General features: G+C 62.9%; 1 protein-coding gene across 8 annotated transcripts in view; it reads right to left on the bottom strand.

Annotated features, from left to right (window-relative positions):
• Kcnt1 (potassium sodium-activated channel subfamily T member 1) overlaps positions 1–23,277 on the bottom strand; it is a 58,090-nt gene that overhangs the window by 2,286 nt on the left and 32,527 nt on the right. For 4 of the 8 annotated variants that reach the window (XM_078048657.1, XM_078048658.1, XM_078048653.1 and 1 more), the window contains 21 exons: positions 22,699–22,879; positions 19,127–19,291; positions 18,766–18,902; positions 17,400–17,463; positions 17,179–17,287; positions 16,578–16,686; positions 16,128–16,277; positions 15,583–15,809; positions 14,049–14,283; positions 12,651–12,756; positions 11,479–11,651; positions 11,049–11,120; positions 10,728–10,862; positions 10,316–10,427; positions 6,328–6,429; positions 5,917–6,000; positions 5,659–5,784; positions 5,333–5,353; positions 4,657–4,981; positions 3,245–3,307; positions 113–197 (listed from right to left, as the gene is read on the bottom strand). In XM_078048657.1, the coding sequence (XP_077904783.1) occupies positions 113–197; positions 3,245–3,307; positions 4,657–4,981; positions 5,333–5,353; positions 5,659–5,784; positions 5,917–6,000; positions 6,328–6,429; positions 10,316–10,427; positions 10,728–10,862; positions 11,049–11,120; positions 11,479–11,651; positions 12,651–12,756; positions 14,049–14,283; positions 15,583–15,809; positions 16,128–16,277; positions 16,578–16,686; positions 17,179–17,287; positions 17,400–17,463; positions 18,766–18,902; positions 19,127–19,291; positions 22,699–22,879 (2,781 nt within the window). Of the gene's footprint in view, positions 1–112; positions 198–3,244; positions 3,308–4,656; positions 4,982–5,332; positions 5,354–5,658; positions 5,785–5,916; positions 6,082–6,327; positions 6,430–10,315; positions 10,428–10,727; positions 10,863–11,048; positions 11,121–11,478; positions 11,652–12,650; positions 12,757–14,048; positions 14,284–15,582; positions 15,810–16,127; positions 16,278–16,577; positions 16,687–17,178; positions 17,288–17,399; positions 17,464–18,765; positions 18,903–19,126; positions 19,292–22,698; positions 22,880–23,277 lie in introns of all 8 variants that reach the window. The other 4 variants (XM_078048655.1, XM_078048656.1, XM_078048651.1 and 1 more) reach the window with 1 other exon arrangement.

Genomic DNA, 23,277 nt, shown 5'->3' with positions numbered 1-23,277 from the left:
CATAGAGAGAGGGCCCTGAGGTACAGGACAGCCCGTTGGAGTGCTCAGGTCCCACCCACCCCACATACCCAAGAGGTCCCTGTCTGCCTGGGGAGGGGCAGGTCGCACTCACACAATGTCATTGGGCTCCAGCCTCGTGTCAGGCGGGGGGTTGATGAGGACGTAGGAGAGGGTGTTCTGCTGATCATTCATCTCGTCTGCAAAGGACAGCCAGGTGGCGTCACTGCCCTCTCCCCACCCTGGCTCTGCAGGGCTTGAAGGAGCCAGGGAGCTGAGCATCTTCTCAGCCGGGCCCAGTCCCCCTGGCACTGCTGGGCACTGGTCTCCAGCCCCTCCCTGCACTGAGCAGGGGTCAGCTAGCCGAGCAGCCAGCATCGGGTGGCATCTCAGCAATGCAGGGCCCTGAGCAGAGGCTCCAAGCGCATCTGCCACCTGCACAGACCACACACCTGGCATCTGTGCCTGATCATTCCCCCGTGTGCACCTGTACACACCTACTGTAGCTGCACGTGCCTGGACACGCCTGCACATACACACCTGCACACCCCTTGGTGTACCTCGTGGGACCACGCCCACTCCTGCACACAGATGTATACAGCACGTGCCTGACACACCTTCATACCCACCCACACCTGTACACACTTCACCCAACTCTCCCACCCTCCTTGAAGTGCCCTACAGATGCCACTGTCCCTGGGGACCCGGCAGGACCTCTCCCACTGGGGCTGTGCCATGCCCACACCAAAACCAGCATGATGTGCAGCTCACAGGGAAGCTGTGATTCCAGGAGCACCCGGTCATCTCACAGGTGTCTTGCACCAGGTCAGCAGGTGCCCTCACCAAATACAGCGACATTAAAGGCAGTGGCCCTGAATTCACTGGCTTCAGTTTACCCATCTGATGATGTTGGAAGGCACCCTGTGGCCTCCAAGGACAGAGGACAGTGACCTGGGACAGGGCACCTCTATCCAGGGCGCTTTCATTTCCTTCCTCTGCACCATCCCCTCCCCTAAAAAAAGCTGGGGGAGCTGCTGTGAGCAGCAGGCGGGGGGGGGGGGGGGCATGTCTGCTTGGAGCCTGCGGCCTCAGAGCCACAGCAGGCACTGGGGTCAGAGCCTCCCCAGCGGGGCACGAGCGGGTGAGCAGGAGGGTGCAGGCTGGAATCAGCTGGTGGGCAGCCTCAGCCAGGAGGCCAGCCATATAAGCCACACCCAGAGCCGTGTCAGCAGGAAGGATGGCCTGGTCACCCTGCACTAGCACAACATGGGGCCATCTGTCCCAGGAGCACAGCTATTTCTGCCCTTTTCCCAAAACCCATGGTTGGGTCCCCTTGGCCCTGGTTGGAGGTGCTGCCCTGACTGCTGTGGCTTGTGCTCAAGGCTGAGGGGAGGTGTGGTCTCCTGTGACCATATGCACAGCCATAGCTCTGAGGTAAGACAAGCACAGGGACAAGCTGTGTGGACAATGGGTGGAAGAGGTGGCTCTTACGGACCCTGTACTCAGACCACAGTCACTGGCAGGGCACCATGTTGTGATGTATGCCCAATTGTGACACTGGAATCAAGGGGCCACCAGTGCATTCACCCTGTAGGCCTCTGTGCCCAGCAGCTGCACCTTCAACGGTGAACCCCTGGGCCCTTCCTCTGTGAGCTTGGGCTCCTGGGCCCACTTTAGAGGGTGTTTCTGAAACTAGCAAAGCTCACGGAAGGCCAAGTCAGGCCTGGCTCAGTACTTCTTGGGGCCTGGCTCAGTACTTCTTGGCGGAGGTGGGTTATGCCAGGCTCCAGGCTGGACAGAGGGGCCCAGCTGGACAGAGGGGTCTGGCTGGACAGAGGGGCCCGACTGGCCTGAGTTCTTATTAGTTTTGTGGGAGGCAGGGAACTGGCACAGGTGTGGCTGGGCGAGGTAAGGGCCTTTGCTTCCAGCTTCCTCAGGAACAGCCAGGCACCCTGGGCCGCCTTCCATGTCAGGTCACCAAGGTGGCTCTACCTCCTTCCTCCTGTCTCCCCCAGCATGGGCGTCCACACACTCCTGCCCTCACTCCCCATGCCAGCCTGAGCTTATCCCCACCCTAGCCTCTGAATTGGGGGTTGCTTTTCTGCCTCCTTCCAAGGGAGGCTGTGGAGAGTGGGTAAGGTGAGGCTTGCTCCCTCATCTGTTCGCTGAGTGGCCTGGGGTGGATGCCCACCCTGCTGGCCAGGCTAACAGGGCCACCTTGCCTTCAACAGGAGATTCCCCTGGTTTTTCCCTGCAGCGCCCCAGCATCATCGCCCTGACCAGCACGCAGGTGGTGACACACGAACACCACAGTGGGCCTCTGACCGTGGGCAAGTCTGGGGCTGCCTGAGCCCATGCCCGCCACCTGGCCCAGGAGCCACGGCCACAGGCAGTTAGTGGTGTGGCCTGGGTCTGGGCTCACGGGGCCTGGCAGAGGCCACTCTTGTGTGGATGCTGGTGCGAGGCTGTGGGTAAGAGAAAGCACTGCCGGCAGCCTTGCAGACAGGCCCTGTGTGGAGGGGGCACCAGGGCAGGCCCAGAGGCTGCCAGATGGAGGGGTCCAGCAAGGTCACGGCCGGGACTCTGCCCTGAGCACTGAGCCCTCGGGGCCGGTGCAGGGCTGTGGGGAGTGGGGTGGCCCTCCGCACTGGAGGACCCAGACAAGAACTGAGGTGATCAACTTTGTCCCAACTAGGCGGGGGGAATTTCTCTCCTGGGGTCCCAGTAGGGGATGGAAGCCAGCTGTCCCCCTGGCTCGGGCGGTACACACTCTCACTCTCCTGTAGCTCAGAGCAGAGCAGCTCCAAAGCCCCCTGTGTACCGGGGCATTTTTCAGCCCAGGCTTCACCCAGCCTCTGTCCAGGGGGCTCAGGACCTTGGCTCAGGGGCCTCTGACATCTCATGGAACCAGCCAAAGAAGCCACCATGGCTGGGATGACCTTCCTGCCCAGTCAGGGCAAAGGCAATTGGCAGAGCTCATCCTACAGGGCAGGCCAGGGTGGAAGTCCTGGGGTGGTCCCTGAGAGCCAGGCAGGCCCAGTCCTCCTGGCCTTGAGTGGCACAGACCCACAGCTTCACCCGACCCACGAGGATGAAAGGTCCAACTGCAAGCTTGTGAGGCCCTGCCGGATATGGAGGAGCCTGGGGCCCTCTCTCATCTTTCCTGACCTCTGCCTAGCCTGGCCAGGGCAACAAAGGGTTGGCATGTCCCCTGTGTGGTGGTCAGTGTTCACTAGAGCAGAATTACCTTGCAAATATCCCAGGTTTACCCGATTCATGACATCACTGGCTGTTAGATTTGCTACGTCCTCTACAGAACACAGGGGAAAGGCACAGACAGAAACGGAGGGGAGGGGGAGAGAGAGAGAGAGAGAGAGGTCAGCAAGCAGTGGCGTGGCGGGCAGCACTGCAGGCAGCTGCACACAGGGGCCATCCACAGGGGGATGTGGTGGTCAGCACTGGCCACCTTGAAAGCGAGTTGATTGCCAAAAGGAAGCCAGCCCTTCTGTGCCAAGCTCTGGTGGGTGGCCAGGAGTATGTAGAGACCAAGGGGGACACAGGGCAGGCACCAGCTCTGGGGTTGGCCAGGCCAGGGCAGCCTGGACTCTCCACCTGCCAGTGCTTGGATGGGCCATGAGCATTGACCCCTCCATGACCCTGGTGGTCAGACCCCCAGAGGCAGTCACAGCAGGGACAGTGCATCCAGGGACGCCCTCTAGTGTCCAAAGGCTGGCCTCCGTCTCCTCGGACTCACCCCCCATGGAGTAGCTGGCAGTTGAGGCAGCTCAGTGTGCCCAGGGGTGCACAGCCAGCACCTGACCCAGCCCCAGTGGCCCTGGGCAGCCCCTCCACTGGGGGGGGCAGTGGGGCAGAGGAAGTAGATGGGCCTGGGCAACAGATGGGTCCCCGACGGAGCCTGAGGGAGGCTGCAGCAGCAGGAGCGGGGGCAGCAGTACAGCTGGAGCTGGGTCTCAGTATCCCAGGAAGAGAGGGTGCTCATGGTCAAAGTCACCAGTGTCACCCCCAAACATAGCATAGAGTAAGGGGGGTTAGCTGTGGGAACCTGCTCAGAGATGGATGCCTAGGGGTGACCTGAAGCAGCAGAAATGGCTGGCCACACCCTGGGAAGGACAGTGGGGCAGGTGGAAGGTGCCCTGGATGGGCTGTTCAGTGTCTCCCTGAAGACCACGTGCCCACGCCTCCTGCACGGAGACGGGCTTGGGGCTGGGCAGTGCGAGGTGCCCTGTGGTCTCTCTGCCTTGTTTCTTTTCCCCATGAGAATGGTCCCTGTGTTCCTGCTGCCCAGTAAGACTGGACTTAGTGTCCTGTCTGTCCCTAAAGGAGACTCTGGGGAGATCACCTGCCCCACCCTTTCCACCTCACAGCCTCCTCCTCCGGGCTACAGGCAGCCGAGTCCGGTCTCCTATTAATGGACAAACAGAGGCCCCCAGCCACTCAGTTCTTGGGGATCCTATACCCTCCCCACACCAGGAGAGCCCTGGCCACTGCATTCCCTGCTCTCTACTGAGCAGGGCTCTCATGGCCACAATGGAGCTGGAGCTGGCCCTGCAGTGAGGGACACGCAGAATGGCCAGGAAGGCAGCTGGACGGATGGATGGACAAGAGGTGCCACCACCCAACTCCGCCCGGCACCCTTACCATAGCCAGTGGTGGGCAGCCCCAGATGCTTCATGCGGTTCTTGACCAGTTCGGAGAGCTCCTGGCGCTCAGAGCGCCGGTAGAGGCTGAGCCGCTGCTGGTTGACCCACTCGGTGGCCGCGGGTACCTTCCCTGTGTGCTTGGTGCCCCTGCGGCTCAGCTTCCGGGCCCACTGTAGGCTCTTGCGCCGCAGAAGCGGGTGCTCGGCAGGATCGCCACTGCTCGTGTGGCAGCCGTGGCCACTACCAGGACCGGCCCGTGTGCCCCAGGGCCCCTTGACCTCCCGTGTGTCTTCACGGTCCTCCATGTTCACTGAGACCTGGGACTGGGGGTGGGCAGCAGGTGTGGGCTGGGGCAGGGGCCAGAGTGGAGCCGCAGGGAAGGGAGGATGGGCCCAGGCGGGGTGCCCCAGGTCCGCTCTGGGAGCTGGCACTGGACCATTGGGCTGGAACAAGGGGTGCATCCAATGTCCCAACCCATGGGCCACTCCCTCCAGCCTGCTCCCCAGGAGGAACGGTGACTGCCAAGAGCCCCTGAGCTGACCTGTGGCTGACACAGGCTCCAGCCCCACTCCCCACCATGCATTTCCCAAAGCCCCAAACCAGTGGGTCCAATAGGACCCTCTCCATGAAGCAGAGGGTTTTGAGGGTCAGCAGCACAACCAAGAGGCGCTCACCTGGGCTCTGAGGTCTTGGGGCTGCAAAGGAAACCAAGGGCCGGCTGGAGCCTCGGGTGCACCTGTCCCCCCCCATAGTGTGACTCAACCCCTCCCTGTCTGCACAGAAAGTGCTCAGTCAGGGTGGCCCACAGGGCTGCCCGCCTGTCCTGCGGCTCTCGGAGACTCCCCTGAGTTCCTGCTCCCACTCAGGCAGACGGCAGCCATGCTGCCTCGAAAGAGCAACTACATAGGCAGAGGCCACCACACCCCAGGCCCCCAGAACCAGAGATGGGACTGGGAGTCTCAGGGTGGGGGGAGGCGGGCAGGGGGGTGGCTGTGTGCACCTCGGAGGTGAAGACATGACACTCGGTCCTGTAGATGCCGATGGGGATCTCTGCGCTGGAGGAGCAGAGCTTCTGGAAGAGGCGGCCGTAGGTGCGGATCCACAGGTCGTCCTCTGTGATCTTCATCTGCAACATGCCGGAGTCCCACGCTGGGGCGGGACATGGGTGGTGCCCAGAGCCCCTTGCTGCGGGGCCCACGGGCAGGGCCTACCACTTGCTCCTAGGTGGCGCGGCAGCCCGGCCTGGCCCGGGACTTACAGCGCAGAGGTAGCCGGAGCCCGGGGTGGTGTCGAGGCCCAGCAGCAGCCTGGTGATGCTGATCATGTAGTCTTTCACGAAGGACTGTGAACCGAGCTGTGGTGAGGCAGGCGCCCGGCACAGGCCTGTGGTGCCCGTCCTCCGTGTACCTACAGGGGCCACCTCCTGGGGCCGGCAGAGAAGGCCGCCCCCAGGTTTGGTAACCCACGTGGTCAAACACGCTAAGTTGGAACAGGATCAGAACCCAAAGTGGAGCCCAGGGCAGCCCCCAGAGGAAGGGGCCTCAAGGATGCTGAGGTGAGGCCCACTGCCCTGGGGGACTGCGGGGGGTGACCTGGGAAGGCACTGAGTTCTGGCAGGGAGACGGGGCCTCTGCGGCGACCCAGCCCCCCTCCCTCCACACTGGCTGACCTGATACAGAAGCGTGTCCAACATGCTAATGCTGAAGACCCGTCCCGCAGCGAAGGGCAGGCGGAACATGAAGGCCAGGTTGGAGCCATTCTCCCGCTCCCGCTGCAGGAGAGAAGTGTCCTCAGACTGGCCACGCCCACGCCCCATGCGCAGGGGCAGCCAGGGGTCAAGATGGTGCATCTGCGTATGTGTACAGGCGCCAGTAATCACTGGCCAGTGGGCCTGGGCCCCAGTTCACACTCAGAGCCAGGGCCTGGGAGTGACCACTGGAGTCCTAAGGAGAGAGGCCCAGGGTAGGTGGACTTCCTGTACCAGCCACCCGGGACTCTTTTTGTCTGGGGATGGATCCTCGGCTTTCTTTGTACCAGGCCAGCTCTACCTCTGAGCTGCGGCCTCAGCCGAGCTTCTCAGTAATTTTCAATTGTAGACCGTATTTTGTGAATGACGGGACACTGGGGCACAGAAGCAAGGGTGCAGCGTGTACACCTGCTTGTCCCCTGGCACACAGTGTAGACGACACTTGTGGAGCATGGGGAGTTTGATGCAGCCACTGTGGGTGTCCCAGGGCTGTCAAGACAAGCCACCATGAGCTTAGTGGCTTAAAACAGCACACGTCACCTCTCCAGGTGCTACAGATCAGACTGAACCCAGCGTCAGCAAGGCCTTGCTCCCTCTGGAGGCTCCAGAGGTGCTTCCCCACCTTTACTGTGTCCTGGGGCACCACCTTCATTGGCTCGTGGACTCTCTGTCCATCTCCAAATCTGCAGTGCAACCTCCTCCACCTCTCTGACCTCCTCCCTCCTGCAAGGATCCTATGGTGACGTGGGCCAACATGGACCATCCAGGACCCTCGAACATCTCAAGGCCCTCAGTTAATCCCAGAGCTCCTTCTGCCCCAGAGGTGGACACTTGCAGGCTCTGGGGACAAGGGCGTGGACATCTTCAGAGCTGTTCTTCAGCTGGCTGCACCCCAGTGGGGGCTTAGGTGGCAGGACATCAGCAGCTGAGGATGCACTGCCCACTGCAGCCAGAAAAGCTTCAAATGCAAGACAGTGGGAAGCTTCCAGAGGTGCAGATACCCTGGCAGCCATTGCAGCCACTGGTGCCAGCCTCCTTCCCTCCAGGGAACCACAGAAGGGAGCAGAAAGCAGTGGCTACTTTCCCTTCTCACTCCTGCGACCCAGAAGAGGGGACTGTGGGCAGGAGGGCATGTGAGCCGTGAAACACAGGCGGGCGACCCCAGTGATTCATGATCTGTGTGTGCCCTTACGTCTAGGAGCAGACCGCACATGACGAAGGTGGACGGCAGGATCCCCATGATTAAAATGATCGTTTTGCTTAAATCAGAACAGAACAAAACGGAAGTTAAGAAGAACCCTGGCAGGTCCAGAGAGACAGAGAGAGGAAGGCAGCTCTGATGTGTTGGTTCCCTTCCAGAGCCTTCTCCATTGAGCCCTGCCACACTTCGCCCTAGAGGGACACCCCGTGAGCCATGAGAACAGCCAGCTGGGAAGTGGCCAGCCCAGGCCAGCAGTGTGGGGTCGGGTGTCCCTAGGTCAGCTGAGCCAGCCCAGCAAGGGCTGCAGAAGGGCAGCTGCACAGGCTAAGGCTGGGGGGACCCGAGAGCTGTGTGGGGCTGTGGGTGCAGGCGCCAGCCTCTGCTCCTCAGCCAGACCCCAAGGCCGTCCACCTGCACGGGTGCCTTCCCATCTCAACACACCAGGGAGTTCACCTGCAACCACCGCACCTCCCCGGGGCACCTCATCTCAGTGCCAGAAAGAGCTTCAATCTCTGCTTTTCTCGCGAGGGGTAAGGCGAGTTCAGGACACCGCCTCCCAGGTGCACGCCAGGGGAAGGTCGGGGGGCTGCTGAGGCCCCTCTTCTCCACACTTGCCAGCACCACTCGATGGGAACTCAGAGCAGCAGGAACATTTCTACCAAAATAGCCGTCATCGGCTTCTTTTAACCCAGGGTCTCGTGCTGCCCACGTGCCCAGCTGAAGTCTCCAGGAGCCCCGTGTCTGAGGTGGCAGAGTCCTGCCTGGGACCCAAGGCCAAACTTGTCCTGGCAGAGAAGACAGGGCCCTGGTGGACCCTGTAGACTGGCCTTCACCGGGGAGTGGGTGGGCAATGGATGGCCTCAGTGGTCTGCCCCACTCCTCCTCCTGGGCCTGAGCCCCCCAGGACCTCCATGCCTCATGGACGTCAACCTCATTCCAGCACAGAGGACCCAAGGTTGTTTCCTAAGAGCTTCACAGCCACCAAGGCCACACAGTGATGTCCTGGCCCCCAGCTGGTCCCTGCCACCCCTGTCGTCATAGAACCACAGGATGGGCCCATTCACTTTCCTGAATGAGGGGCTGACCTGGCCAGGCAGTGCTTGGGGAGGAGGAGGCACAGCACTGGTGACGTCTGCCACAGCAAGCAAGGCAGCATGATCAGCAAGACCTGACCTACTTCTGGCCTCCTTGAGGCACGGGGGAGGCACAAGGCCCAGGAGGAGCTGGGCTGAGACCGGGGAGGGTGGTGAGCAAAAGCAGCACTGAGGACTGGGCAGGCCTGCCCGACTCATACCCGGTGCTGCCCTCTGGCACTGGGTCTTCCTGGTGCTCAGAATCCTGGGCCTGGGGAAGCAGCCGGGCACCCGGATGCAGAATCCTGGGGCTCTGTGGCTTCTGAGGCAAGCCCTGACCTCCCAGTGTGGCCGCCCTCCGTGACCTCCTCCTGGGGAGAGCGTCTGAGCTGTCAGGGATGGGACTGAGGGACACAGAGACCCACCCATCAGGGTGTGGGGAAGCACTGGAGCGGGCAGAGGCCAGGGCCTGGGTGAGCCTCCTGCCGTAGGAGCTGCTCTGTTGGCCTGGGGGCCGTCCACTGCCCACCTGGTGTCCTCTCACTTCTCTGGTGCGGACAAAACCCAAGGTCTCCGTGGGCCTCCGGGTCTGTAGCTGGGTGCAGCCCACTTGCATTGTCCATCCAGGTTCAGGCAACAAAGCTGAGTCCACGTGCAACGAGCCCTTGTCCCTTCTGCCTGGTGCTGACAGCCAGGCCTGCTCCAGGGGGCTTCGGCTCACAGGTCTTTCTGAGTCGGCCACACAGCCCCTGCCGCTCTCCAGAGAGGACTCTGGCCCAGACTGAGCAGCGAGCATGCGTGGCTTTGGACATGGTGGCCGTGACCTCCAGATGCCTCCTTGCCCACTCCCTGGCCTCCAGCTGCCCACCCTAACACATGGTCAGTCCTTGTGAGGACAGGTGTGCTGCCACTAGCCTAAGCATGGTCACCAACAGTGACCATGTCTTCCCCACCCTGTGAATCTCACATTCTTGGTGGATTCCTGTGTCTTTGGTGCGTCCCCACACCCTGATGGGTGGGTCTCTGTGTCCCTCAGTCCCACACCTGACCACAGCTGATATCCTGCTTGAAGCCCCGAGGTGCAGATGGGAGGACACTGGGTCCAGCTCTGCCACCTGCTCTGTCCATCATGGGACCCGAGGCAGGTTTCCTCCTCTTTAGGTCCCCACCTGCCAGGCCCTAACCAGGGCCTGGGACCTCTATGCCACGTAGGCTCTGAACGCAGACCAGGGCAGAGAGACAGGGCTGCTTCCCGAGACTCAAGCCCTGAGGCCACACTCAGCAGTGTCCTGGCCTCCCTAACTGGACCACCAGAGGGACCCAGGCCCCATTCACTGTCCTGAGATGGGCCCATGGTCAGGTGTGGGGCTCAGGTGGTCCACCCACCTGGAGAGCTCCCTGTGGGGCTGGAGCTATACTGGCCAGCTGACCATCCCAGGACAGGCAGTCTGGATTCTGGGTGGCCAGGGCCTGCTAGTGCCCTGTGGGATCTCCCGGCTCCAGGATCAGGAGCCTTCAGCTGGGCTGTCCCTGGCCTCCTAAGCACCCACAGGAGGCTGCCAGCTCCCGTCTCTTCCTCTTGCTCTCTCCAGACTCCAGGGCTGAGTGGCTGGCACTCAGGGCGGGGGCTGCTCACCTTTTCGAGTTTGGAGAGAGCCAGAGAATAGCTGTCCTTGGCACGGAACTGCATGAACCGCATGTTGGAAGGGTGGGTGAGCTCCGTGGTGATGCTGAGGCTGGGGAAGAGCCTGGGGAGGAGGGAGGGTGGGCCCTGGTCAGCTGTGGGGCTCAGGGCGGGGCCTGGTCAGCCATGGGCTCAGGGGTTTGTGGTCAGGGCGTGGGGCTCAGAGCCTGTGGTCAGCCGTGGGGCTCAGGGGTCTGTGGTCAGCCATGAGGCTCAGGGGTCTGTGGTCAGGGTGTGGGGCTCAGGAGGCCCATGGTCAGCCATGGGGCTTGGGGCATCTGTGGTCTGCCTTGGTCAGCTGTGGGGCTCAGGAGGCCCGTGCTCAAGGCCTGGGGCGGGGCCTGAGGCCAGCCGCGGGCCTCACCGGAACATGGTCTGCACGTTGACGATGGTCTTGGCGTCGGCCATGTAGTCCTCCTCCGCGCTCATGGTGCTCTCCTTGTCCACCACCACCAGGTTGTCCGCGTAGATGATGCCGCACTGCAGCAGGCTGTCCAGGCTGGTGCGGGCAGGAGCCACATGGCCCAGGGACCCAGCCTACTTCCCCCCAGGTCCCTCTGGGGCCTCGGATGCCCTCCCCTGCCCCAGCCATCTGGGCCACCTGGCCGCGCCACCTCGGGAGAGTTCAGAGGGGACAGGGCTGCAGAGATGCCCACGCCCCATCCTCGGCTGCCCAGTGCCTTACTTGTCCACAGAGCCCTCCATGTAGTAGACCATGGGGAAGCAGCAGATGGCCTCCAGGAAGTGGTGGTCAGGCCTGAGGGGATAGCAGGGCCTACAGGTGCCATCTGCTCCATGGCCCACCCTGCCCACACCCGGGAGCAGGGGACCCGGAACTGCAGCCCATTGGACCTGGGAGTCTAGGGGAGATGGAGGCCAGTGGGGAGACCGAGGCCCAGGCAGGACCTGCTGAGGTTGGACAGCCAAGACCAACCCTGGGCCTGCCACCAGGCCCGTGGCGGAGACTGGCCCTGGGTAAAAGGAGCCACAGGGTGTGAGAGCCGCGGGCCCTACAGCGGGAGTCAGTCGTGGGGACAGGAGGGAAATGGACACAGACGGTGAGGGAGGAGACTAGGAAGGAGGGCGGGGGAGGAGGGGAGGCCCTCAGGGCTCACTTGTTGTCCAGTAGCAGCACGATGGGGTTGAGCTCTTTGCGTGAGCGGTAGTAGGCCCGCAGGGGCACGATGAAGTTGTAGAGCCCGTTGCCGGCGGTCTCGGCCGAGACGATGATGAGCTTGTTCTTGAACCCATAGGCCTTGGCGTCCTCGTAGCTGTTGTGCTTGCAGCCCTGGGGAGGGCCAGAGCCTGTCACCTCCCCACACCCACCGAGGTCAGCAGGAGCCCCCAGAGGCCACAGCTGTGCCCACTGGCGTGCCTCCAAGGGCAGCGCTGGGGCTCGGGCGAAGCCAGTCCCCGTGAGCGTGGGTTTAGCTACAGCTGCCGACGGGCACACCCACATCCTGGCCAAGGGCCAGAAGCCAGTGGCCTGGCCTGGGCACCCGGTGCTGTTCCCACCACACCCTTCCCTTAAGAGCCTTCAGGCCCTGGGCAGGACCGGCTGGGGCATCTCCCGGGAAAGCATAGCTCGCCGGGGGACGGTGGCATGGGGAGTTCCCAGTCATCTCATGCGTGAGGACAGATGGCCCATGAGGACTGCCTGGTGTCCCATGGGTGTCAGCCCTGGGAAAAAAGGAGTGCACACGCCTCAGACCCGTGGGCGAGTGGAACCCATGGTGGAGGGCGCCATCTTCTCTGCAGAACAACGGAAGCCGCGAGGCGTCTGGGGCCTGGAGAGCAGCAGTGGGGCCAGGAGCAGCGCAGGAGCCCACGGTCCTCCCGACGCTCCCCGCGGGGCTTCGACAGCCTCCCCAGAGCACTGTGGCCAGGGACACCCGGGGAAGGCTGAAGGCCTGAGTGCCAGGCTCCCCAGGGAGCCCTGCTCAGAGGTGACCTGGGCTCCAGGACCATGAGACCTCAGAACAGACACCGCGCCAGGCCAAGGTGCTGCCCAGCTCTGGCCACAGGCTACACCAGGAGAGACGGCCCTGGCGCTGCAGGAGCAGGGGTGGATGGGGAGGCGCCCACCCACCCTCAAGCAGTCCAGGAAAAGTGCCTCTTAGGAATCCAGAGGCCAAGAGCCAGGACGTGGGGGTGAAGGCCAGCACAGCCGGGAGCACTCTGTTCTCACCCTCGGGGCACCCCCCAAGTCGGCAGCTGCGTCCGGATGTGAAGGGGAGTGGGAGGCGGGGCTGCGCTGGCGTCTGGCCTGGCTGGCGGGTGGCCTTACCTTGTCAAGACGAAGACAGCAGAAGGGCGCTTTCACCGGCAGGAGGTGGCACAGGGTGGGGGAGCTGCCGATGTAGGGCGAGTTAGGGGGGTAGCCCTTCACGTACCTGGGTGGAGACGAGCCCTCAGCACGGCTCTGTGGCAGCCATCCCAAGGCCACCACTACCAGGGGACTCAAGGGTATCCACTCCATCCCCGGTCACCCTCTGCTGGCCAGGGGGCTGGCTCTGCTCTAGATCATCAGCATCTGGGACGCAGTCCTGGAGCCTGGCCTCTGGCCACCAGCAGGACCCAGCCAGCCCAGGCAGCCACATGGGGGACGAGACCTCAAAGACGAGCCATAAGGCCAGGGCCTCCACCAATGTCCTAGGGTGGCTCAAGGCAAAGGTGTGTGTGCAGGGGCCCTCACCGATGTGCCCTCTCCCAGGGTGCCAGCAGGCCTGTGGGAAGGGTCACTTCTTCAGGCAGCCCCAGGGCGCCCCAGTGGTCAGACCTCCAGGGTGGGGCAGGAGGTGGCCTCTGCCCTGAGACCCCTCTCTCCTCAATGCACACATTCACAGAGGAGCCTGGGCAAGACCCTGAAGCCAGGGTAGACCCAAGGGATCTGACCACCCTGTCGAGCTCCCTGACACCCCAGCACCCTGGCCAGCGGGCAGACATTGCGGCCTTGAGTCCTGCCTCAGTGGCTTCCCCTGGGCCAGGCTGGTCTCCCCTGCAGGCCACCGACCCCTCATCCCTGTCCAATAGCTCCCAGCCCACACCACACTGTGCCCTGGCTGCCCACCACATTCCCCTCAATCCACCTCCAGGGGCCTCCAGATGGCAGCCTCAGGGGCAGCCTGCCATGCCCTGCCCTGCGGGGCCTCGAAGTGGCTCACTGACAGCCACAGGCCATGGCCCTGGTGGTGGGCACCACCTGTCTCCTGACCCCCAGCAGGAGGCCCTGCCTTCCAGGGCAGTGAGGGCTGACCAGTTGCAAGGTGCACCTGGTGCTGTGGACGCTGCCTGAGTGCGCACCAGCTGGTGGGCAGGCGGGGGGCAGAGACTTCTGTGGCAGAGCTGCTGTGGGGCTGGTGCCTCGGGCAAGGACGGGTCTCATGCTGGGGTGGCCTTGCCCCAGTACTGGCCCCACTCCTGTGAGCCCCCCAGGAGGGGACCCACCCCACTCAGTGCTGACCTCCAACCCTGACTGAGGAGAAGGGGCACAGACCTGCAGACCCCTCAGCATGCCTCTGCTCAAAGAGCTGCCGGGACCAGGGCCTCAGGCACAGGAGAGAGGTCAGGCACCTGCTCTGCCGTTGGCCGAGCCAGAACTCCCAGGGAGCCAAGCGCCCCCCAGGGCCTTTAGCCCCCCAGCACACCCACCCACTGAAAGCTCAACCCCTGCAGCAGCACTCACTCGACCACGGAGAGCCCCTCGTCATCTGAGGGCGTCACCTCGTCCTCAGACTGGTCACTCAGCAGGTCACAGGGCAGCAGGGTCGAGCTGTCTGCCAGCTCCAGGACCGGGGCTATGCTGGGCCGACGGCTGCCTGAGCCGTTCTCCGTGGGCACCATCAGCTTGTTGCCCCCGCCGCCCCCACCACTCTGCGAGGGACGGCACTCTGTGTTCTGTAAGTCCATGGCCACTGTCCCTGGAGAGAGTGACTGAGCTAGGCTGGTGGCCCCTTCCCACCCTGCTGTTAAGGCTGAGGACATAGCCAGCCTCAGAGACCCCGGCTCATGTCCTGGCCCCTGTCCTACAGCTGCGTGGCCTTGGGATCTCAGCACCCTCTAACCCTGGGTTTCCCCCTTTGGACAAGCAGGACAGGGCCTCTGGGTATGGTAGCCCCAGAGCCCCCCACCTCTCAGTGGCACCACCCAGTCAGTTGCTGTAGTCTCGTTACTGATGGCCTGAGGGTGGGGGCTCTTGGGAGCTCAGGAGCCCGGCAGCTGGCCATTCTGCTCTGAGGACCAGCCCAGGTGGGGATGGCCATGCTGAGGATCAGAGGGGAGCTGCAGGACCACTTTGTACCTGCGGACTCTGCCTTCCCACTATAGCCAGGGACTGCCAGGTGGGGGTGGAGGATGCGGCCCAGGGTGCAGGGCTGCACAAGTCACCACGGCTTCCTGGGAGCCACCAGGGAATGACACACACACTCCAGGGGAGGTGAGGCTGGGCAGCAGCAGACCCGTCTCCCCTGCCCTTCAGCAGGCCTGGCCTCAAGGGCACACTGCCACCATCAGGAAGTATAACCTCCAGGTCTGGCTGCCAGCCCATGACATGTCATGAAGGATGTGTGCCACACTGACCCAAAGCACAAAGTTGGGACCATATGCCAACACTCCAGTAGGCACATACCAGTAGGGTATGCAGCAGGCACTCAACAATGTCAGCGTGTCGCCCGAGTCATTCTCAGGCCATCCTGTAGGAGAATGCAGTGCCCTGGCCGAGTCTAGGGGGCTGTGGCCTGGGTGGCTCCCTGGCCTATCCCTGCTCCCCAGTCTCCTGGGTGGGCCTGGCTGCCGAGGGCCTACACCCACCTCAGATACTCAAGCCCTGGGCCCACACCTGCGGGAGACAGCTGGACCTGGCCCCAGGCTCATGGAAGTTCCAGGGTACCTGAAGGCCAAAGGCCTTGCTAGTTTCACACTGTCCAGCTGGCTCCCAGCCCCAGAGGACACTGGGGCCTTGGTCTATTCAAGGGCCACGTGTGAAGGAAACCTTCTGGACTGATGGGACTGCCAGGGACCAGGATGGCCGGCTGGCTTGCACCCCAGAGACCCCTGACCAAGGCGGCCCACAAGGTGGGCGCTCAGACACCCTGCTCATGGCTGACAGGCCCTCACAGGTGGGGACACCTCCATTTGACAAATTCAAACACTGAAACCCAGACAGACTCACCTTGCCCAAGGTCAGTGCAGGCCAAGGAAGAGCGGGCCTGGGGGCTTACCCATGGAGGCGATGATGCTGTGCACCGGCAGGCGGGAGGGCCCCTCGTAGAGCCCCTGCCCCTTCTTCTGCTTCTCCTCCTGCTTGAAGATGAAGGCCGAGTTCTCCTCCTTGGTGATGTTGATGTAGAAGCAGGTGTCGGAGGCGGCCAGGATGTGCCGTGGCCCCGGGTTCAGCAGGATGCTCTTGTCGTCCTCTCGCTTCAGCCCCATGAGGCACACGCCGTACCTGGGCACAGGGGCTGCAGCTCCACGGGCTGCCCCGCACCTGCCGGCGCCTCCCCCTGCTCCTCCTGGGGGTCACCTGACTGCAGCTGCCTCCTGCGCTCCTGCCCCGCCTTCCTTGGGAAACCTCCCTTCGTGGGTCAGGGAACCAGTGACCCTGGGGTCAGCCTTAGGAGAGCCTAATGAGCAATCTTGAGGCCTCGGCTGGCTGTCCTTGTCAGGCAGCTCTGGCCAGGGTGCCCCAGCTCTGGGTCTCTAAGGCCCCCTGCCCCAGGGTCCCGCCCACCTGCCCTGGGCCCAGGTGTTGGAAGGGGGTGCGTACTTCTTGTGGGCGTGGAAAGCCGCGTACGTGAAGCTCTTGCCCTCGTACTCGCGGAAGAACTTGCTGTCGCCCATGCGGATATGGTAGACTTCGTTGCCGGAGCAGCGTCCGTACATGCGCTGCCACTGCTCCGGTGACTCCTGTCCTTCCCTGCCGGCCACAGCAGGGCAAGAGACCATCACCTTCGGCTAGGGCTGCCCTCCCGCTCAGCTGGGTCAGCATTCCCTGGGGCAGGCCCCTCCCCCAGACATGTGAGGCCTACACCCTTCTCCAGGAAGCCCGCCCCCAGAGTAGCCCCGCCCCAGGAGATTCCCGCCCACAAGAAGCCACACCCACGGAGGGGGCTCCGCCCACAAGGAGCAATGCTCACAGGGAGCCCCACCCCACAGGGCCCTGCCTTGTCTCCCTGGGCCAGCTGGGGCCTGGCAGTAGGCCCTGCGGGGCACTCACTGGCCGCGGGACGTGTGCACCAGCAGGGTGATGAGGGTGGAGGTGGCTGGGCAGATGCAGTTCAGGGCCAGCATGGCGTACTTGCACTCTTCCTCGCACACCACGTGGTCTGCAGGACAGCAGACAGGGTCCACCGTTCCTGAACTTGCTGCAGGAGCCCTGGCTGGGCCCCTAGACCTGACTGCACCGCAGACCCCTGCTCAGCTCTGATTCCATCCCTTCCCCAGAGCCTCTGCAAGCCCAGAACCGGAGCCTTGATAGAGGCTCTGCTTTGTGTCTCTCCTGTTCTGCCCAGAGCTCCAGGGCTGGGTGTGGCCCTCACCTGTCCCCTGGGGTGCTCATCTAGGCCCCTCACCTGTCCCCAGGGATTCCGGCAGGGTCCTGCCCATGGTGTGCTCATCAGAGGGTGCTGCTCCCAACCCCTGCTCCTGCCCTCCCTGACCCTGCACCCCAGCTGGATCATCTAAAAAAGCTGGAGCGCTATGGGCGCCCCTCCTGGGTTGTGAGGAAGGAGGGCTGCTGCCCTGCCGCACCTCCTTGCTCCTGAGGTGTTGCTCCAGCCCCCGCCCTCCCAGCTGCGCACTGCAGGCCCCAGACGCACCAGCAAACTTAACGTGAAACTTGTTCTCAGGCTTGAGGATCTGGACGTAGAGAGGGCAGTTGGGGGCGAAGTCCTTAACGGCCCAGGCCCTCAGAATGGTCTGGTGGTCCTGGGGGGTGTGTGTGTTCAGTGTTGGAGTGTCCCTGCAGTGAGGGGGTGGGCAGCTGCAGGCTGGAGGGGCTCCCCCCGCCCCCACCTGCCTTGGCCTCGGCCTCACTCACTGCGGCTGTGCGGTCCACCTCGTTCCTGCTGCTCAGGATGAAGCAGGCCTCCCCATTGTCCATCCTGCAAAGTGCCAACCGCTAGTGTGGCCAGAGGTCGGCAGACTCCTGCTCAGGTGGTCAGCCTGGTCCCAGCAGTGCCTCCAGTCCTGGGCCTCCTCACCTCCCTGGCCTCTCCCCAGCACATCCTGGGCCTGGTCAGGATTTCTGGACACCCTCAGGAGGGTTCAAGCTTGGACACTGGACATGTCTCAGAAGCCAGATGGCATGTCTGGAGACACCAGTGGACCAGCCGGGCACCTGGCTCTTCCAGGACATGGCCTGATGGGGCAGTAGAGAGCTCTGGCCTCAGCTCCAGCTGTCAGGGGCTGGAAGGGGGTCCCCCTTCACTGTGTGCTAGCAACCTGGGCCCTGGCCCAGCTGACCTGACCCAGGGTATTCAGCATCTGCAGCCCATCCCCATGCCCCATCAACCAGGGACGGACTGGGCCACAGAACAGAAACACTTGGGGGCAGGGACCCATCTCCTTCTCTTGGCCACACTGTGGTCCTGTATGACCATATCCAACCCCTGGTTCCCAAGGGCTCAGCTGCAGAAATAACCTAGCTGGCCTGAGATCCAGTGGACACACTGTCCTCTCCCACCCCAAAGCAGAAGAACACTGTGCCTCCTAAAACCTCTGCTGCCCCCCTGCCTCCCTGGCTCCTCCCTATTTGCCCAACACTCTCTCCCCCAGCTGCAGGCCTGGAGCCAGACACAGACATGTGTGAGGTATGGATGGGACCACAAGGGGCTGTGACCATCAGGGCCCTACCTCAGGGTACAGGGCTTGAGGGATGAGTGACCCTGGGCCAGGTGTCCTGCTTGCCCTCAGCCCTGTAGGCCCCACAGAGGGACATGGGAGGCTTCTGGAATGGGAAGGTGGCAGGAGGGGCTTTGGAGAGAATCCCAGGAAGTGCACTAGCACATTCTGGAAAGTTCCATGGCATGCCACATTTGTGTCACCTCAAGTCACTCTGCCAACTTATCTTTAAAGCAAGATCCACCCTCAGCCCTCGTGACTTCCCCCACTGACTCCAGCAGCCAGCTCCTCCGCCCCTGGTCTATTTTGAGCTCCTAGAACTTGACGTAGAGAATCCCCAGACTCCAAGTGGGGAGAATGGGGACTCCCAACGTTGGGTCTGCCCAGGAGGCCTGAGGTGGACTTGCTGTGCCCAGCGTGGGCAGGGTCCTGCTCACCTGGGTCAGGCGGTGGGCACTGAGCCAGAGCTGCCAAACACCCCATACCCCTTCTGCTGCTCCAGCTGCCAACCCACCTACCCCATGGCTCCCACACCCGCTGTGCCCACCCTGGCTGACACTCACTTGGCCCGCATGAGGTCTTGGTCCTTGAGGGCAGAGCCCTGGAGGTAGATGACCCGCTGAGACCACAAGGGGATCTGCAGAACCCTGCGTACCTGGACGTCCATTTCAGTGGGGCAAAGGATGACCACGTAGTAGTCCTGCTGGCCAGGCCGTGGGTCAGAGGCTCTGAGCAGGCTTCTGCCACTGCCAGACCACCTGTTTTCCTGGGTGCTGTCTCACCCAGCACTTCACAGGACCCCCAGAACTCCCAGAGTGTGGATGCCACCCCTCTAAACAGGGAAACTGAGGGCTAGTCCTCAGGGGGCGTGGAAAGGGGTGGCTGCTCTGGGGGCAGGAGGGTCCCGAGGCCTGGGGGCCTCACCTGGAGCCGGGGGTGGGCATAGAACTCATTCAGGAAGTCCATGAGGAGGTCGATCTTGAGGGAGCTGACACACAGCACCACGTGCTTCTCTGTCTGTGCGCGGTGGCGGCTGTAGTTGCCCCCAGACTTCTGCCGCTCCATCCAGAGATAGACGAGCTCTTCAAACTATGTGGGAGAGCAGTGGGCACTGGCTTAGCCTGGGCAGTGAGGGGCAGGGCGGGCAGGGGTGGGGCTGGGCTTGGACCTTTCCCATTTGGCAGGGGCAGGCCCTGAGCCCAGGGCCACAGCACAGAGCAGGACCAGGTGGCTGACAGGGTGTGCAGGGAGCAGACAGCCTGAGCAGAGGTCAGTGCAGGACCAGAGGACCAGAGGTCAATGTGGCCCAGGACAGAGCCACATTGGAAATGGCCACTGTCTTGGCACGGCCACTCGAGGAGGGGGAGTGAGCATCCCCACTTGCCCGTGCCTGGGGCAGCCTGAGATGCGAGCTCAGCTCCAGACCCCAAAGGCCGAGTGGCTGCCAAAGCCTGAGCTGTCAGCAGACCTGCGGCTCTTCCTGTCAGCCCCTGAGACTTATTGTGGGGAAAACTGACAGCGCCGGCAAATTCTCGGCCCACGGGGTGGGGAATTAAGTGCTCTCCTGACAGCTGCGGTGAACACATCGGGTAGAGCTGCAGCCTCAAGGCGCCCCAGGTTCACCCCAGGGCCCGCCACTTGGAGCTGTCCAGGGTGCTGACCCTGCTGGCTTCACACTTTCTGAGTGAAGGATGGTGGCGGCCCCCCTTGATGGTCCGCCTGCTCAGGGAGACGTGACTACCTTGCCCGAGATCAAGTCACTGAATGAACAGGGCTCTTGCTCAGTCCCAGTGACAAGACCCAATGGCCTTGAGGCACTGAACTGGCTCCACAACCAGGAGGTGCCCAAGACCCAGCGTGGTCCCAACAGAGACGCCTCCCTGCAGGTGGCACGGGCTGGGCTCTGCTGGGGGTCACCATGGGCCTGCGTCCCACCTCCCGCAGGCTGTTTCCTTGTCTGCCACGGATCAGAGCAGCACTGGCCTCCCAGGGAGGCCGTGAGGATGAAGCCGGCTGATGACCAGGTTTGACAGTGAACCCAACACGTGCGTCCACCTGAACCTCAGGACGTGACCCAATTTGAATACAGAGTCTTTGTGATATAATTTGTTGAAATGAGGTCATCGTGGATTTGGGTGACCCTGAGTCCAACACTGCTGTCCTCAGGAGAGGAAGACCCAAAGAAGAGGCCTGGATCAGGGGCAGAAGCTGCTGGATGTGGCCACAAGGGCACCAGGCCTGTGGGGGCCTCGGGCAGCAGGGGCACCAGCCCCGCCCACACCTGCGTGCAGATCCACCTCCAGGACAGTGACTTCCTGTTGTCCAGCTATCTGTCCAGCGGTTTGCTGTGGTGCCCATGAGCCTGACACTGACACCCGACAACACGGGACCTGAGCCTGCAGAGCAGCTCTGGCAGATGACAGCTGTCCCAAAGCTCTGGAGGGAGGCGTGTGATGGCTACCAGCAACACCACTGCCCCTCCCCAGGGCCTCCACCAGCAAGTCCTGTTCCAAAGGCACCAGGACCACCCTGTCCACTAACAGGACCCCTAGTCTTCCCAGGGGCAGCAGGAGGGGGCAGGAGGCTGTGCGGATGGCGAGGTCAGCAGCACCGTGGTCCTGGCCACCCTTAGCCCTGTGAGGAGCAGGGCATCCTGCTACACAGTCTGGGGCCTGAGTCCATCCTCCCTGCAGCCACAGGAGCAGCCTGCTGACCCCTTGGTTTGGACTGTGGCCTCCAGAACTGTGGAGCAGGCTTGTTGTTTTAAGCCTGTGGTGTGGCCATCTGTTGGAGCAGACCTGGAGACCCCAGGGTCTGGCCTGTCCATGGCAGCTCTGGCCTCTATGAGGCTCAGGTGGGCTGGGGGTACAGCCCTGTGGTGGAGGGCTTGCCTGGTCACACCAAGCCCTGGTTCCATCCCTGGTACCCCTGCCCCCCAGAAAAGAAGGCTCTGGGTGACTTCACAGCAGGGTCATTTACAGGACTGGGAAGAAGCATCGCTAAGCCCACTCTTGGCACTCGAGGACAAGGAGGGGAGGACACCTGACCACACCAGACACCAGGGGTGGCCCTGGGGACGGCTTGGAGTGCTTCACCAAGGTCGGCCCAGTGGGGCAGCCGCCCCTTCTCCAGCCGCACACTGTCCCGGGCCTGGCTGGCAGGGGCTGGGCTCCAAGGCAGCAGGGCTGGGCGGGAAGCCACCAGCGCTCCCTATTCAGGGACCATATTTTCTTCCATGTGAACCAGTGGCCAGTGACCTCTGTGAGCTCCCTGGAGACACTCCCTACGCTGGCAGTGAGAGCTAGGGACACGTTAGAGCTGGCAGAGGCGGCGTGGGTCTGCAGGAGCCATCCAAGCCCATCCCACGGGTCCTGGCAGAGACCCCAGATCAGGCGGGGTGGCAGACCTCAGGCATCAAAATAGAAATCTTACAAGGAGGAACAGTGAGCCCAGGGGCTGTGGGCAGGGTGGGGCGCCCTCCAGGAGAGCGGCCGTCCAGGTGCGTGGTGTGGAGGGATGAGCCTGAGGATGGGCTGGCACAGGCCTGCCCCTGCTCTCGCAGCAGCAAGACGCAACCTCCACCTCTCAGAAGGAAATATCCATGACTGAGGAGGGAAGTGGTCTTTTCAGACAAGAAAGGAAAACAGAAGCCATAAAAGAAAGATCAGGACATTTGACCACAGTAGAATCCAGACGGTCAGTACGAGGGGGGAGCTCCCAACCAAAAGAGGGCAGAGGTCATCGACAGCAGGGCTCTGTGCCTCCAGAAGGCAGACCAGGGAGTCTGCAGGGCAGCAGAGCCCCCTATGGAAAGTACAGGGTCAGCAGAAACCCAAGAGGTCAATGAGCAGATGAAGAGAGGCCACCTCAGTGGACATCAGTGGACGATAAAATGGCTATAGCTTAGGATGCAGCCTAGGCCCTGCATCGTCTCAGATGGAGGTGGGGAGGACCCAGCACTGCCTGGCCAGTAGGGACTCTGCCTCAGATGCCTGGAGGGGAAGGGTCACATGCCCAGGCTGCTGTAAGGGGCCTAGTGTGAGGTGTCCCCAGCACATAGTAGGCCTTCCTCATAGCCTACTGGGAAAAGCAGAGGGCTTCTGGCTGGGGATGGGGGCTCCAAACCGCAAGCAGAGAGCGGGCCAGGGCTGAGGGTCAAGCTCAGGGTCAGCAGTGGCCCTTCCAGGTGCCCCTCACGGTCCTGACCACTGCTGCCATGCAGGACTGTGGGTAGCCAACAGGTGACTGTCCACACTGACTGTCCACCTCTGCCTCTGTACTGGCCCCAGGGGGGTCACCCTAGCACCAAGAGATCCCCTGTCTTCCCAGAAGGAAGAGCCCACTCGGCTGCACTGCGGCTCACCACCACACTCCACAGGAGGCCCTGGCCAGGCCTGCCCTCCGCAGGTGCCACCCCCCTGGCCTTGTGGCCCTCCAAGGCTCGACCACCCTGGTGCCCGTGCCACAGCCCCGCGTCTCTGAGGCTGGGGACCAACCTGCAGTGGGAGCACGACCAGGGCCACCCCAATCATGATGACCACCAGGAACTGGGACGGCCAGATCTTGGGCGTCACATCGCCGTAGCCCACCGTGGAGAAGGTGACGATGCAGAAGTAGAAGGAAGTGAGCAGGTTCAGGTTCTCGCCAGCTCGCTCCAGGTGCTGGATGCCACAGGTCCTAGGGGATGGGCGCCGCTGGGCCACCAAAGGCTGGGCTCCAGCCTGGGCACCCTGGGCTCTGGTGGACCCCGTCTCCTGATGCTGAGTCCGAGTCTCAGTCTGGGGCACAGCTCAGCACTCTTGGGCTCCCACACCAACCATCTGTCCCCAGCCCTGCTGAAGCGTCCCCTCGCCTGACACTGGTGGGCACTCTTGATCCCTCTAGGCCCTGGATGGCCCCTGAACCAGCCCTGGCACCACCTTGGTTCAGATCTGACCCCTTTCCTGCCCAACAGCTCTTCCCAGGCCCAGGAGCCCACGGGGAGCAGGAATGTGGAGCTGGGGCCTCCTGTGTGGACTGGGGCTGGGTAGGACCCTCGACATGAAGGGCTGCTTCCTAGGCCCTTCCCTGCACAG

The sequence above is a fragment of the Ictidomys tridecemlineatus genome, chromosome 4 (genome assembly GCF_052094955.1).
Source record: "Ictidomys tridecemlineatus isolate mIctTri1 chromosome 4, mIctTri1.hap1, whole genome shotgun sequence".
NCBI classification, from domain to species: Eukaryota; Metazoa; Chordata; class Mammalia; order Rodentia; family Sciuridae; genus Ictidomys; species Ictidomys tridecemlineatus.
Note: the sequence above shows the minus strand (reverse complement) of the source record. Positions and strands in the feature narration are given on the sequence as shown.